This window comes from Echinops telfairi, unplaced genomic scaffold (assembly GCF_000313985.2).
Source record: "Echinops telfairi isolate 266 unplaced genomic scaffold, ASM31398v2 ScPeMD7_655;HRSCAF=1070, whole genome shotgun sequence".
NCBI lineage: Eukaryota > Metazoa > Chordata > Mammalia > Afrosoricida > Tenrecidae > Echinops > Echinops telfairi.
In genome coordinates, this window is record NW_022104553.1 from 11,291,519 (window position 1) to 11,306,790 (window position 15,272).

Here is a 15,272-nt window from a genome sequence, read left to right on the forward strand (position 1 = left end):
CTGAGACCCTCCTCACAAATTAAAAGATGATAGGCCTCCTTTGTAGAGACCATCTACTGCATGCTTTAAGCAGTTCCTTGCCTTGACATAGCTTTCTTACAACGAGAAAGATGTTGGGCATAATAGACACTTCAGGAGTTCGACCTTATATATTCTCACACCAGAATTTTCCTCCTATCCGACAGAACAACAGACGTTTCTTTCGTTGCATCATGTGGAAGGATGAAGAAAGAATGTTATTAAAGCGATAATGGAATAATGGGAAAATCGGTACACTGCAGAGAAACTAACAAAGAGTAGAGAATTGGGCACAAAGGGTATCAGTGTTGTAAGGATGAATGAAAATTACACAAGAGAGAGCCTCACATTTTTTTAGAAGAGAAAGGTACAGAAAAGAGGAAAGAAGCAATATAATCGTATGAAATCATATCCTGTCTATATGAATTATAGGAAAGTTTACCAATTTCTTCCCGAAGATCTGAAAAATAAAGAGCAATTGTAATCAATTTGAAACAGAGAGAACACAATGACACAATCTACCTACACTCTTTAGTGCACCACCTCTGCAATAGGATAGAGGTGCATCAAAGGCAAAATCCTAGGACTTCTTATCAGATTGGTACCTGAACTAATGCCTGAATCATTGAGGTTTTAATTCAGGTAAGAGATTCAAAAATTAAAAAAAAATTTTGACAAAACTTTTTATTTGCATCTAAAATTACCTAACCACATCCCCTGGAATATTATTTATAAAAAATTACATTGTGTTCCTGCTCGCCATCCTCATTAGTATTCATGTATTATTGCAATTATCATCATAGGCATAAACACAATCACAAATGCCACTGTCATTTTTTTAAAAGTTTTTTCTTGGCATTGGCCTCAGGACTGCACGCATGACAGGTGTATCTAACTGTCATAACACAATGGTGTGGTGTTTGATGCGCAAGTTCTGTTGCTTTTAAATTTATGACTGTTTTTGTACTTTTTCTCAAATATGTCTTCCAATGAAACAAAGGCAAAGTCATTTAAAAAGATGAAAAGTGAAGTCCTTAAACGTTGAAAATATTGCTGAGCTAAATCATGAAGTTCCGACAGATGCTTGGATGCTGAGAGCGCAGACCAGCTAGGACGGCTGTCATTACAGAGCGATGTTTGCAAAGAGCAGAAAGGAAATCTCACCTCGATCCGCCTTCCGTGTTGCTGGCAAACGCAAAGAAAGAAATAAAATAAAATTAGTAGAAGCGGGAATTACAACATTCCCGGTATCATAATCATGTTATCGTTAACATCATAATAACCCCCACCACCGCCATAAAAAATGCAGGGACTTTTTGCAAGACACCTCTTTGTATTGGGCTCAGCACTGCATGCATTTCACGTATGGCATCACATTTGATCATGAAGGGGCTCAAGGAAAAAGTGATAATATGATGACAAGAGAAAACTGAGAGAAGGGCAAATGCACACAAGTTGCATCCATTGTAAATATTATACAAAAATAATATACTCCCCAAATGGCTTCACACAGTAAACGACTTTGTGCTGCTTTCTGTATTATTTCAACTCCTCAAGATCAGTGGTGGGATTCAACTAATTTTAAAAATCTAACGACTGTTTTCACCATAAAACACATATATCAAAAGGTAGTTTATTATTTCATACTTAAATAATAACCATAAAACTGGTACACGGAACTAGATTACGTTATGAGCTTTAATATACTAATGAAAATATTAAATAATACCTGCCCCAAACCAATAAAACCTTTAAGATATTTCTGTATTGCTTCTTGATTGGTGTTCTCACTGTCAATATTCTCTCTCTCTTTTTAAATTCCACTTGCAATAATCTTTACTTTTATCTGAGCATAATTATCTGTGTGATCCTAGTCATCTTTCCACTGCAGGAGTAGGATCCCATTCTCTTAGAGGTAGGCCAATTAGATAATAGTCATTGTGCTGGATAGCTTAGCAACAGTTACCAATGTCTCTCCTGGAACAAATTATATCATCTTTGAAAAACCTCTTTCTACTTCTGCTGAACTTACAGCAATTGTTAGGACAATATTTTAGCTCTTTGAACACTTTCAGGGATTGCATAATTCACGTATGATATCCAGTGGGAATTTGGGGTGTAACCCAAAGCTGAAAGCAGAATGACAGAGTGTCTGTCACCCTCTGGTGGTTTGACACTTTTGCTCTTTGCATCATATGTTTGTTTACTGGAGAAGCAAATGAAAGGGAATACAAATATGGTATTTCATAAAAAGTATAATGAGTTTCATGAAAGGAATAAATAAATATTATAAGAATATTTCTGTCTAATTTTTTATACCTAGGGATGGAATGAATATTACTGCAGGTGCCCTAGAATACTCTGTTGGGAACGTTAAAAAGAGTAAGGAATGTAAATTTGTGATTTCCACACTGAGAGATAGAGAGAGAGCTCTGATTACAAGTGTCATTTTACGAACTAGTTCCTTGAACTCAAGAAAAAATGAGGTATTGGTTCTGCCAAAATGGTGTACACCAGCTGAATCTCATCACTGCTCCGGTCTCATTTTTCAAAAACACTTTTCCATATCCAGTACCAGATGAGTGTGTTAAACAACAGTGAGGCTCGGAATTCAATGCACATTAAAAAATAAAGGCATTTTAATTTTTGATAGATGATCATGAAAGTTCAAAATTCATTTGCAGAGTCCCCACATGGATTCAACTTCCGGGAGTCCCCTCTGACTGTTGATGAGGATGGGAATGTTTGCTATTGGATGAATGCTGATGTATTATGTTAACATTTAACACCTTATCATTTATTCTCCATTGACTCATTTTAAGTTTATTCAAGTTTTTATTATTTTCTGTTTTCTTTTCAACTGAGATTTTTCTTTGTTTTTATTTCTATGTTTTTCTCCAGATGAAATTCCGGATAGGTAAGTCTATAGAGACAGTCTATGCTTTGCTTCCTTGTTGATTTTCCCTCTCCAGGTCTCCGCACATTTCATTAGGCTGTTGTATGTTGACTTCTCCAGCTGCCCCTTGACATTATCCACTCGTCGCTTTTATCGCATTACTTCTTCCATTCACGTCAGCTATTCTCCATTCAAGAGCTAGTTTTAGAGCCTCTTCTGATATGTATTTTGGTGTTTTCAATTGTTTCTGTCTTTTAAATTACCGTTTGCTTTACTTTCTTCATGTAGTATGCGCTTGATATCATCCTACAACTCATTTGGTCAAATTTCAACCTGAACAATCGATGGTCTATTCCATAGTTGACCCCTTGTTTTGAGTGATGATATGAGCTTCTCCATCATGTCACGCAAAATTCTACCACACTCTATCCACCTTTGTTTCTACCACCAAGGCCCTATTTTCCAACTAGCGATCTTCCTTCTTTGTTTCTGCTTTTCATATTCCAATCACCAGTAAATTATCAATGCATCTTGGTTGGACGCTTTATCAATTTCAGATTGCCTAAGTTGGTAGAATTGTCTCATATCTTCCTCGCTGGATTTAGTGATTGGTGGGTAACTGAATAATAGTTTCATATAATTATATCAATAGAATTATATATTTAAAATATATTATAAATAGAAATCATTGTTTTTCCTGCATTCAATTTCACTTTTGATTACTTCTAAGTTTTCTAGATTCATAGTTACTACGTGCCACATTCTGATTAATAACGGGTATCTGTGGCTGTTTCTCCTCATTTTGAATCCTCCTGAAAGTTTTGCTCCGTCCATGTCGTTCAGATGAACTCTTCTTTGAGAAGACAGCTCTACACCAGTCATATTTTGAATGCCTTCCACCCTGACAGGCTTATCTCCCAACATGATATCAATCAATGTTTGACCGTTGTCCATAAGTTTTTCCTTGGCTTATCTCTGGGAATTGAATTACCTTTCCTTCTTCCATGTGTAATCATAAAAAACAGTGGATTTGAAAGTTCTAAAAGTTACCTTTCCACTAATCATCAGTTGCCCTGGAAAGAGTTTTTGGAACTAACAGTGCTGAAAACTGAAAGCAGATCAGGGATGTATATTCTCTTTTGTGTCACTCTTGTTGTACTCAGTTTGCTAATAATTTATTGAAAAATTTGCATCGATATTCATTAGGAAGATTGCCTCTAATTTCTCTTGTTTTCTGATATTTTGACTGGAACATTCTGTCTATGGTATCTAGGAGATATCTGCCTCACACAATGAGTTGGGAAGAGTCACATCTTTTTTCCATTTTTTACAAGCATTTTGTGGATAAATTGTCTTACTGCTTTTTAAAATATTTGATAATACTCATTACAGAAATCCCCCGAGTTTGGATTTCTTTTTGTGGGGACATGTTGAATCATCAATTCCGTTTTTGAACTAGTGGCATATCTATTCGGAATTTCTAGTTCTTCTGGAGTCACGTTTTTAGAAAGGTTTGGTTTTCTAAGCATTTGCACATTTCTTTATGTTGTAGAATGCACCGCCATAAAATATGCCTCGGCATGATAGTCTTAGAGTTTAATTTGCTTATGTTCATTGAGATTTTACAATCTTTACATTTAAATATTGTTTCAAAGTTGATAAATTGGTCACATTCTTTCTTGAGATCTGTTCCAAGTTACCCGAGGAGAAGTTTGGCTGTAGGAAGATAAGCACAGCATGAGGAACGGAGGAAGACTCATGGACACTGATAGATGGAAATGGGAACAAGTTTGCCTGCTGAAAATAAAGAGGACTTGAAGCATCTACTGATGAAGATGCAAGATGCAAGGCGACATCCAGATTACAGTGGAACACAGAGTATAACAAAGAAAAACCCCTCACAACTGGACCGATACACAACATCATTGAATGTGTTGAGGATTTCATTTTACTTGGATCCACAATCAATGTCCATGAGACAAGCCAAGAAATGAAACAACATAGTGTACTGGGTAAATCTGCTACAAAATAAGATCTGTTAAAAAAAAGTTAAAAAAATTTTAAAGGTGTGCCCAACCAAAACTGTGAATATATATATATTTGTTGGACAACAAATAAAGAAGAGAACAATTTATGTCTGTGAACTATCATGTTGGTGAAGAATATTGAATATACCATGAGCTTCCAGAAGAACAAATACATTTGTGTGCAGTAAGTGCACTCATAAGTACTGGAAGTAGTTCAGTAGTGTGGATGGTAAGACTTCACGTTAGGTACTTGGACATGTTACCAGTAGGGGCCAGTCCCTCACAAAGACTATCATGATTGGTAAAATAGGAGGTTAGAAAAAAAGAGGACTATCATCAAATCAATGGATTCGCTCAGTTACTGTAACAATGGGATCAAACAGAACAGCAATTGTGAGACTAGCTGCAACAACAGCAATGTGTTAGAATATCTGTTTGCCTTAAAGAAACAAAACAAAAACACGTTTCCTTGTGGTTTGATTAAAATTTCACAAAGCACACTCGTTTTCCCTTCAATAACTTGTACACATTTTGTTTTGTGGCATTGATTGCAATATACCCCGTGCTCTCCCCATGCCTCTCCCTCTCTGGTCCATTTCCATTTGTTCTCCTCTTCTTCCTGCTTCAGAGTTTTGCTTTTTGTTTGTTCTTGAAAAATGTTTTCCTTTATTTGTAGTGGTTTATTCCTCTAAGGAGTGCATTTCTTTCTCGTGTGACAGCTGATGGATTGTGAGTTATGGCGGTGTTTGGTCCCAGGCTTGCAGGGTGTCTAAGGACATTTCCCTGTGAGACCAGTAAGTATGGTCTTGTTAATGATTCCTAAATCTGTGATCCAAATCAGAGCAGTCATCATCTACTTCAGATGTCTCAGGGTAGTGGAAGTTAATGTTCACATGGTTCATTTGTCCTTTGGACTAATTATTTCCTTTTACCTTTGAAGTTCTTCATATTTATTGGCTCTTTATGGAGCAATATCAATAATTGCATCTTATATGGACACCTAGAAGCTCTGACCCCAGTTGTGACTCAACAATGTGCCCTGTAGAATATTTTCTTTGCCTCTGGGGACTATGTTATGCCAAAGGACTTAGCACTGGATCAACTGCTGTATGTTATGACCATGTATAGTGTGTGTGGTAGTCACCTAACCTAGTGTTAATTTAATGATTAAGAGTGTAGGGGTGGAGTCGAGGCTGTCAATCTGGAGATAGCCAATGAGACTTCTGTGGGCATGGCCTTCTCCGGAAAATTCTGGGAAATCTGTTACTTCCTCCTTGGAAGCAGAAGACACTTCTCTCTCTGCCACTCCCTGGGAGACATTGCCGAAGACAAGCCACATGGACGCAACCAGACCTCGGAAGCCAGAGAAGCCACAGAAAGTCCCCACCAGCACTGAGATGCTTACAATGCCACTGGATCCAAAGACTTTCTACCCACTGGCTTGTGGTCATCCTGCATTTGGCTTCATTGCATGTGTTTTGTGAGTCTGAAGAGGACTTTATAGATTGGTATCAGACATATGGGCTAATATCAGACTTATGACCTTGGACTGGACTGGGTTGGGATGTTTTCTCAATGTTCACATGCTCTTGTATATCAATCTCTTTCTTATACACATATGTGTGTCAATGGATTTGTTTCTCTAGTCTACCCAGACTAACACAGTGTGGATACATACGCCTAAGCATGAAGCTGTGCTGTCTACTGTTGGATCACAATTGCATGTATGTGCTACCACCCAGCATATCTCCTCTGTCATATCATTGGGGTTCACTTACAAAATAAGTGTTCAAAGATCACTTAAAATGCCAAGATAATGATATTAGAGCATTAGGCTAAGCACAGATCCAGACTCAGCACCAATCCCTGTTTGACAGGTCAGATCACACAATAATGAAGATGAATCTTTAAATATCCATTCCCTAGAGAATTTCTGTGATGGTTACAGTTGAGTATCAACTTAGCAATGGCGTGATTCTCAGTGGTTTGGCGGTTATGGGGGATGTAGTCATCCCCCAGCATTTGATCTAACATAATGTAATCACTTCCTTCAGGAGTGATTCAAGAACAGCTAATCAGTTGAAAGGGAATTTACAAAGAAGTGCGGATACTTTCCAATAAATGGACATTCTGTTGAAACACTCTTTTCTCCTCCTTAATCTAAGCAGTAATCTACCATCTCATCTGTAGACCTTAGATTTGCCAGTCTTCCTAGCTGGTGAGCCTGTTGTCTGACCTGCCAATCCTGTAGTTATATGAGTTGACAGAAGCATCCAACCTAACATCTGACCCATGAACTTGAAACTTGCCAGCCACTACAATAGCATGAGTCATTGTCTTGATATATATTTATTCGTTTTTCTTCTCTAGAGAATCTAGCTTAAGACAGTCAAGGATTTCCATAGTTCCACATCCAGTATATGTGAGCTATAACAAAGATTAATGAGTAAAACAAATGTACATAAGAGATTCATGCTATATGTATGCCTCATCACTCAGAGTCTCTGGAATATTGTAGCTATGGTTATTCTCCATTTCAGAGTTGTAATGCTTTACTCATGTACCAGCTACACAAAGAAAACTAACTCCATCTCTTTTATCAGCCTTATGGAATAGAAGAGCAAGTTATCAATGAAATCTTTGCAACTGGTGTTTACATTGAATTTCTAAAATTAGATTGTGTGCTTCTATGCTTCCTAGAAAAATCTAATCTTATATCAATTGTTTCAATATATGATAAAGAGTTTGAAATGTATTTGTGTTTTTTAGTATGTGAATTTTACCTCAATAAAAAGAATGTATGGTAAAAACTCCAAAACACTTTCTCAAAATCTTACATGAAAATTTAAAATTTCGTTTTTACATTTGCAAATTTTTATAAGATATATTATAATTCAATCACACATATATAAAAAGAATATAATCTCTACTATAAGAAAAACAATTTCCTCCTATTAAGATTTTGTTGGTAGTCAAACTAGAAACTTCTTTGCAGGCATATTCAACATTGACATAAGTCTCAACATTGAACTATTTTCATACATAGAGCTGAAATATGATTTTGACAATGTCTATCAGCTAAAATCATTCTGAAGATAGATAGCTAGAGAGATAGAAATTAATATAAAGACAATGACATATAATGTTATCCCAAGGGAGAGTTACCAGATAGTTGGATTTTTTCCCCACCCCACCAAAACCTTAAATACTGTGTTTTTTTCTCTTAATCACATTACATATTTGTGCCATTTATTTTAATGAAGTTTTTAAAGAACCTTTACAAGTTGGGGTGTGTCTATTTGACTAATTGCTGTTTGTCAAAATCTCTCTCAAACTGTTGCCTAGAACTAAATGAAGAGATTCTCCTTAAAAAAGCAATAGTAAAGAACAGAATGGGACAGTGGCCGGCTGCTTCTATAATAAGAAGTTCAGATCTCATTCAGCTCTGTTCTAATCACCATTCTGGCTACCCATGTAAAAGTCTTCCAGAACAGGGAATTCTTTATTAGAACATGAATGAATAATGATGGACTTACTGCTTTGGTAAATTCCCAGAACATCTAAAAGCATGAACAAAATGAAGTTTAGCACCAGGATTCGGAGAAGGGCAGCTGTCGTCATTGTGTCTCTGTTGTCCACTTTATGGATGGATCCTGAAAAGTGAATGGTAGATAATTTCGCTGTTAACTCTCAAAACAATATTGCTGGTTCTACATTATAGGTATAATTCTATCGTTGTGGTGATAGGATAATTCCGTATCTTGATTTTGAAGATGATAAAATGATATAAAATATATGCACTTGATGCTAATTTCCAGGTTTTTCACATTGTACTACAGATAGTCCTCAATTTGGGAACCCTGGTGTCATAATGGCTATGCCTTGGACTGCAATCCACAAGGTCTGTGGTTCTAAACCAATAACTGGGCTTTCTTCTTCTGTTAACAGCTACCATCTTGGAAATTCACAGGGGGCAGTCCTACCTGTCCTACAGGATCACTATAAGTCAGCATCAACTTGACGGCAGTGAGTTTGGTTTGAGTTTTGAGGCCCCAACTTATAACACATTTATATTGCCATGAGGCACACGTATGACCGACTTTTTGTTATTGTTGGTTGTATCTATCACCTAGAGTGTTCCAGTGTGTAATTTGCTGATATTATTCTCATCGCAGGTCCTAAATAAAGATCAGACTTAGAAATACACTGACATACATGGCAATAATAATGGAAAGTAACAAAAATGATGGTATTAGACTTTATCTTTACAGAAAACATTTGCTGACCCTTTGGTCTCACGCAAGAATAAAATTTCTTCTTAAATATGTAGAGATGAAAATTAAGAGGAATCATTGTTATGCGGGCTAGGGTCCTTGTGGGGGGAGCGGAGGGAAAGGTAGTCGAGAAGTCTTCATCTCACAGAAAATAAGCTCTGCTAAAGTGACAGTGTTCGAAAAATAAAGGAGCTGTGATAGTTAAGGGCCTTGGGATCCCATGGGAATCAAGCATTCCTAAAGGACCAGTGTGTGAGCTCAACTCTCTGCCATCGAGTCAATGCCATCTCATAGTGACACTATGGGACAGGGTAGAACTGCCCCTGTGGGTCTCTGAGACTGGAACTCTTTATGGAGTAGAAAGCTACATCTTCTTCATACAGAGTGGCTGGAGGGTGTGAACTACTGACCTTGTAACATGTAACCACTGTGCCACCAAGGCTGAATCGTATTCAAATACAGATGGACAAGAGAAAGGTAACTGAATGAAAATAGAAGGCATTTGATGATAAATCAATATGTATGGAGGGAATTATCTTCAAAGGGGTACTATATTAGTTAATGTGGAAAACTGATGTTGTTATTGTTGTTTTATTGTATATTGTTGCTTGGTTTTTCTCTGTCTTGTTTTTGTGCATGTTATTACCTCCGCAGGTCTGTCTAAATAAGATAGGCTGGATGAACAATCTGGTGGAGAAAACAATGGGACCAACGGTTCTGGGGAGATATGGGAGAGGGGGAGGTGGGGGGAAAGAAAATGGTGTTAACAAACCCAGGGACAAGGGAACCACAAGTGATCCAAATTGGTGGTGAGGTGGGTGTGGGAGGCCTGGTAGGGCATGATCAAGGGTAATGTAACAAGAAGGAATTGCTGAAACCCTGGGGTGGGGACTGGGCATGATAGTGGGACAGGAGGAAAGTCAAGGGAAATAGAGGAAAGATCTGGGAGGCAAAGGGCATTTATAGAGGTCTAGATAAAGACATGTACATAGAGAACCCAGACCAAAATGCATCAACCTACAGGCAAGTAATCTTTGACAAAGGACCTAAAAATATCCAATGGGAGAAAGACATCCTCTTCAACAAATGATGTTGGACAAACTGGATTTCCATATCTAGAAGAATGAAACAAGACCCAGATCTTTATGCGTGCACAATAACAAACTCATGATGGACTAAAGACCTAAATGTAAACCCCAAATCTCTCAAGATCATCAATGAGAAGGCTGGAACAGACTTACAGACCCCATTGCAGGGCATACACAGACGACCAAGTATAATGGAACAGGCACACTGAGAAGAAGACAAGATAGATGACTGGGACATGCTGAAATTACATCACTATGCACAGCAAAAGACTCCATGAGGAGAGGAAAATGAAAATGAGAGCCCACAAATTGGGAAAAAAACTTTTTTACCAACGACACATCAGACAAAGGGCTAGTTACCCAAATATATAGAAATCTACAACAGCCCAATAAGAAAATAAGAAAAGACCCAGTTAAGAAATGGGGAAAAGGCATGAAGAAACAGTTCTCCAAAAATGAAGTACAAATGGCATAAACACATGGGAAAATGCTCATGATCACTAGCCATCAGGGAGATGCAAATTAAAACCCCAATGAGATACCACTGTACACCCACAAAGCTAGCCCATATTAAAAAAATAAAACCAAATAGCAGAAAAGAACAAATGCTATATAGGACGTGGAAAAATTAGAACTTGTATACACTGTTGGTGTACTTTTAAAAACATACAACCACTGTGGGGAATATGATATGGCAATACTTAAAGCAACTGGGAATTGAAATCCCATATGATCCAACAATTAGGAATAGATCCTCAAGAAATAAGAGACATAACAGCTGGCCATGATCCATACATCATGGATCTTTTGCACACCTCACAAGAGCCACCTTGAAAGAGGAGCTCTCACAATGTCTGGGGCCACTCCTTCAAGAGGGGGGGAAGGGGAGAAGAACATCCACTTTGAGACAAGGCTGGGACAAATCAGTGGGCCCTCCACAGGAATGGAAGGGGAACCTTGCCGGAAAATCAAGACAAGACCAGGACAAAGAAACATCTACATTTTGGAGTAGACACTGAAAGTTCTATTGGTAAGTATGGTGGGTGATTGGGAGAGGGAACGTCACATCAGGAAGGGATGCTAAACAATAATTGTAGGGAACCTAGTGGGGACAATGGACCAGATTTTATGTTCCTGGGTACACACTATGAATACATTTCTACCCAACACTCAGTGAATCACTCCATGGACTAACCACGATAGTGACCTTGAATGCTGACCTTCAGGCAGCATGGCATAACCCGGGGCTACAGAGAAGGACTTAACATAGAGGCCTGGCTGAATGAACTGAGCCCTCCCTTAAAGGTACCAACACCCTTGGATTGAGGACTGGGGTACTCAATAGGAGAAGAATCAGAGAGTGGCTGCCCTGGGAAGGTGGAGGTGGTGGTCACTGGACCTTGGGGGAAACCCCGGCTTGGAGCGTGTCCAAAAGAAAGGAACCCAGAAACACCATATAATTAGTACCTCGATGCACACCCCCTTATAGTGACATGTCAGGTTTTGATGTGTTCAGCAGGGATCTGAATTTGGAAGACTTGATCAAGGAATTTTCCCCTGGCACCAATCCCCACACTTCGGGTTAACAGAGCTTAGTTGAATTGGAGATCGAACTGTGTAGAGCAATAACTCATGGGTTGCCGCTCACGGTAGAAGTATACTTGCATAGACTCCTCATACCAACAGTGTCTGGAGTTCTGTGCCATTGGAAAATTAATGATGTTTTCAGTGCAATGTCTGGAGTTCTGTGTCTTTGGAAAAATTAATGATATTATCAGTGCAATAGTCTTATACCCCAGGGGGGTGATTGACAATGTTGCGCTTTTTAGTTTCTATGGATTTTTGTTTTCCGCCCTTTAGTTTGCTTGTTTTTGTTTTGCTTGTTGTTGTTTTGTTTTTTGCTCTTGTTGGTGTAATTGGTCTTATGGGGTTTTGATCTTATCATAATGTAACCCCCAAAGTAAACCTGAGTCAGTCATATCCTAGAGACAAGCAGATGAATTCTGAGGCCCTACTTAACTCTAGCCCCAGCCCAAGAACAGTCTGTTCTGATAACATGGCCCTGTGTAATGCTCACCTTCATGGAATGATACTACAGCAAAGTGTGGTGAAGAAAGCAGATGGTGCCTGCCTAACAATCAGAATAGTGTCAGCTCTTAAAGGCTTGTATTCAGACAAGCTACCATCTAAGTGAGGAATCACTTTAGTCCACATAGAAGGGGGACACCAGCTTTTGTGATCCAACCTTGATGATAACAAAATCCAAAGATGACAAAGGGAAATGCATCAGAGCTTAAATTTTTAACACCCAATTTGTTGAAGACTACGGAAGACAGTGGGAGGCCATATGGCTCCCCAGGGTATCTAGTCAGATTAAGCCATTGGCAGATCCCCTCTAGGTATAGGTAAGGGTCTCAAATGGCTTTAATATTAGATTGAGATCATTGTAATCGTGATTATACTGAATCAATCTTGATACTTGGTTGGTTAACTTCCCTCTTGACCCAAGTTAAAATGGTTCTAGGTGCAAGTATTTTTTGCTTGTTCCATGACAAAAATTTCTTCCCTGACCTTTTTAAACACTGATGGTGGTCTTTCCTTTCTTACTCATTTTCTTGGTTATTTTTATCTTTATATTACTATTATCTTATCCTTACCACTTTATTTTTTTCTGTTGAGTTTCTAGTTTGTGATGCACAAAAGGAGTAGATGGGTAGAGATACTAACTGATGCAAGAGTTTATAGGAGAGATAGGGGTGAGGGATGGGTGGTAGTGAGGGTGAGGGGTTGGGAGCAGTTTATGCAGGAGAGGGGAGGGAGCACTAGAACTGATTTTTATTACACAACTCATTTTAAAAGCGATTTAACCATGAATACACAAAAATTAAGAAAATGCCCTAAGATTGATTGAGATAATAATTGTACAATTAGTCTTGATATGATTGAACTATTGAATTGATGATATGGGGATTGTGTGCCAATAAAACTGTAAAAAAATAACAAATGGAAGAAAATGTAAATAGCAATGAGTTATTGATACATACATTAACATTAACATAACTGAATATGAAACAAATGTGACTAATGAGAATAACTAAATAATCATAATTGAATTTGTATAAAAATCTTTTAAAAAGAAAACTAACTTATTGTGAGAAATATCATGTATTTAACCTTTTTCTCTATATTAGTGACTGAATAACCTTCTTGTGATTTAGCTACCAAAGGCAAAAATACTTTTTCCTCACAATAGTATACTGTATCATGCCAGTAAAGCTAAAATATAATGACCTATGTAGTGCCTGATATTTCCTTAAAAGTTTTTCAGCAAATAATAATTGCTACTCCATTTTCATGACTATAACTGAATTTGATATTTTTATAACATTTTCCTTGATTTTTGTCTACTAGTCATTTGACTTCCATTTTCTATTACTTATTTTTTTCCGTAAATTTTTGATGCACTGATTAATTTGACATTGAACACACTTATTTATAAATATCAAATCATAATAAATATAGCAATGTTAAATATTGTACATTTTGAAAGTGTTTATATTCATTACTAAGTAAATAGGATGGTAAAATATTTTTTGATAGAATATTTGCCTAATTTTAAACTATCAATAAATTAGTTAATTATAGCAATAATGTCGCAATGCCAAACCAACCATGTTTACAGGAATACAAGAGAACTTACCTCCCCATGTCAAGTTCTCCACTGAAAAAAGTAAAAAGAAAAAAAAAGAAAAAGAAAAATGTTTTCAATAAATATGGAGAAGCCAACACATTCTAAAGTTAATGGAAAAGTGCTGTGACATAATCTTCTATGAAGCATTTTTAGGGCATAATTGAGAGATGGAATGCAGAGACAAAACTGAAGGGAATTCATATTGCAAGCAATCTTGAAATAGAAATACAATATTATTGTTTGTATATTTTGCTTTGTATTAAAATTTGTACATATTTTAAATTTCATAAAATTCTACAAAACATATTCCATAGAGGTTATCATTGCTATTTCCAAACTAAGCTTTGTTCATATTAAGTAAGCATGGGTGCTTCTTCCGTTATTATTAAAAATTGGGGAAAAAAACATTTAACTGACTGCACATCTATGTTCTTTAAATGGAAGATTGTATTTCCTGTCATTCTTGGCTTTTGATTTGACTCAAGAGTTAAGGAATTAAAGGCATAGGCTTCCCATGACTGATTTCAAATTACTTTTCTTCATATGCTTTATTGCCACGCCCCAGACGATAGCTTCAAAGGAAGAAGTAAGTGAAGCAAACTCGTGGGAGGCGTTGCTGCTGGGTAGGTTAGATACCTGCCAAATCCTAACATCCCTCAAGCAGATTTTTCATGAGACACATTACCTTATCAAGTAGACTTAATGAGTAAATTTAGTAGCCTACTGACAACTTCGTGGTAAAAGACTCTCAGGGCATTGTGCAGTGTCAGTTTCATCCCTGAAGTGCCGGGATTGGGTGAAGAATATATAGATTCTTTCTATAAACACTTTTGAGCCTGTTCATAAATGCCTCCTTACTCTAACTTAATTAGCACGTTTTCTTTATACACTTTCTGCCACTTGTGAAAGATACCAAAAATTAAAAACCAAGCACATTATTAGTGAGTTCTGACTCATAATGACCCTATAGGGCAGAATAGAATTTCCCGCTGTGGATTCTCAAGACTAGATTTTGACAGGAGTGGAAAGCCTTATCTCTCACCCACAGAGAGGCTGGTGGTTTTGAACTGTTGACCTTGTGGTTAACAGCCCAATACGGAATTCCCAATGCCGCAGCCAGGGCTCCTTAAAGAAAGGAACAAGGATTTTCAAAACACGTTTTTTTAGGGAAAGAAAATGCTTATGAAAAGTTTATTGTATAATCTGATTAAGAAAATAAACTTTTGATTAATTTATAGTTTTTTAGTAAGTTTTGTGTGTTTGTGTGTGTGTGGGCGG

The 15,272-nt window shown here is 37.3% G+C and overlaps 1 protein-coding gene across 1 annotated transcript in view; it reads right to left on the reverse strand.

Annotated features, from left to right (window-relative positions):
* Positions 1-15,272, reverse strand: part of LOC101648897 (butyrophilin-like protein 1) — a 91,445-nt gene that overhangs the window by 23,249 nt on the left and 52,924 nt on the right. Inside the window, exons 12-14 of the mRNA XM_030886200.2 lie at positions 14,004-14,024; positions 8,478-8,594; positions 461-478 (exon numbers count right to left, since the gene is read on the reverse strand). Of these exons, the coding sequence (XP_030742060.2) occupies positions 461-478; positions 8,478-8,594; positions 14,004-14,024 (156 nt within the window). The remainder of the gene's footprint in view (positions 1-460; positions 479-8,477; positions 8,595-14,003; positions 14,025-15,272) is intronic.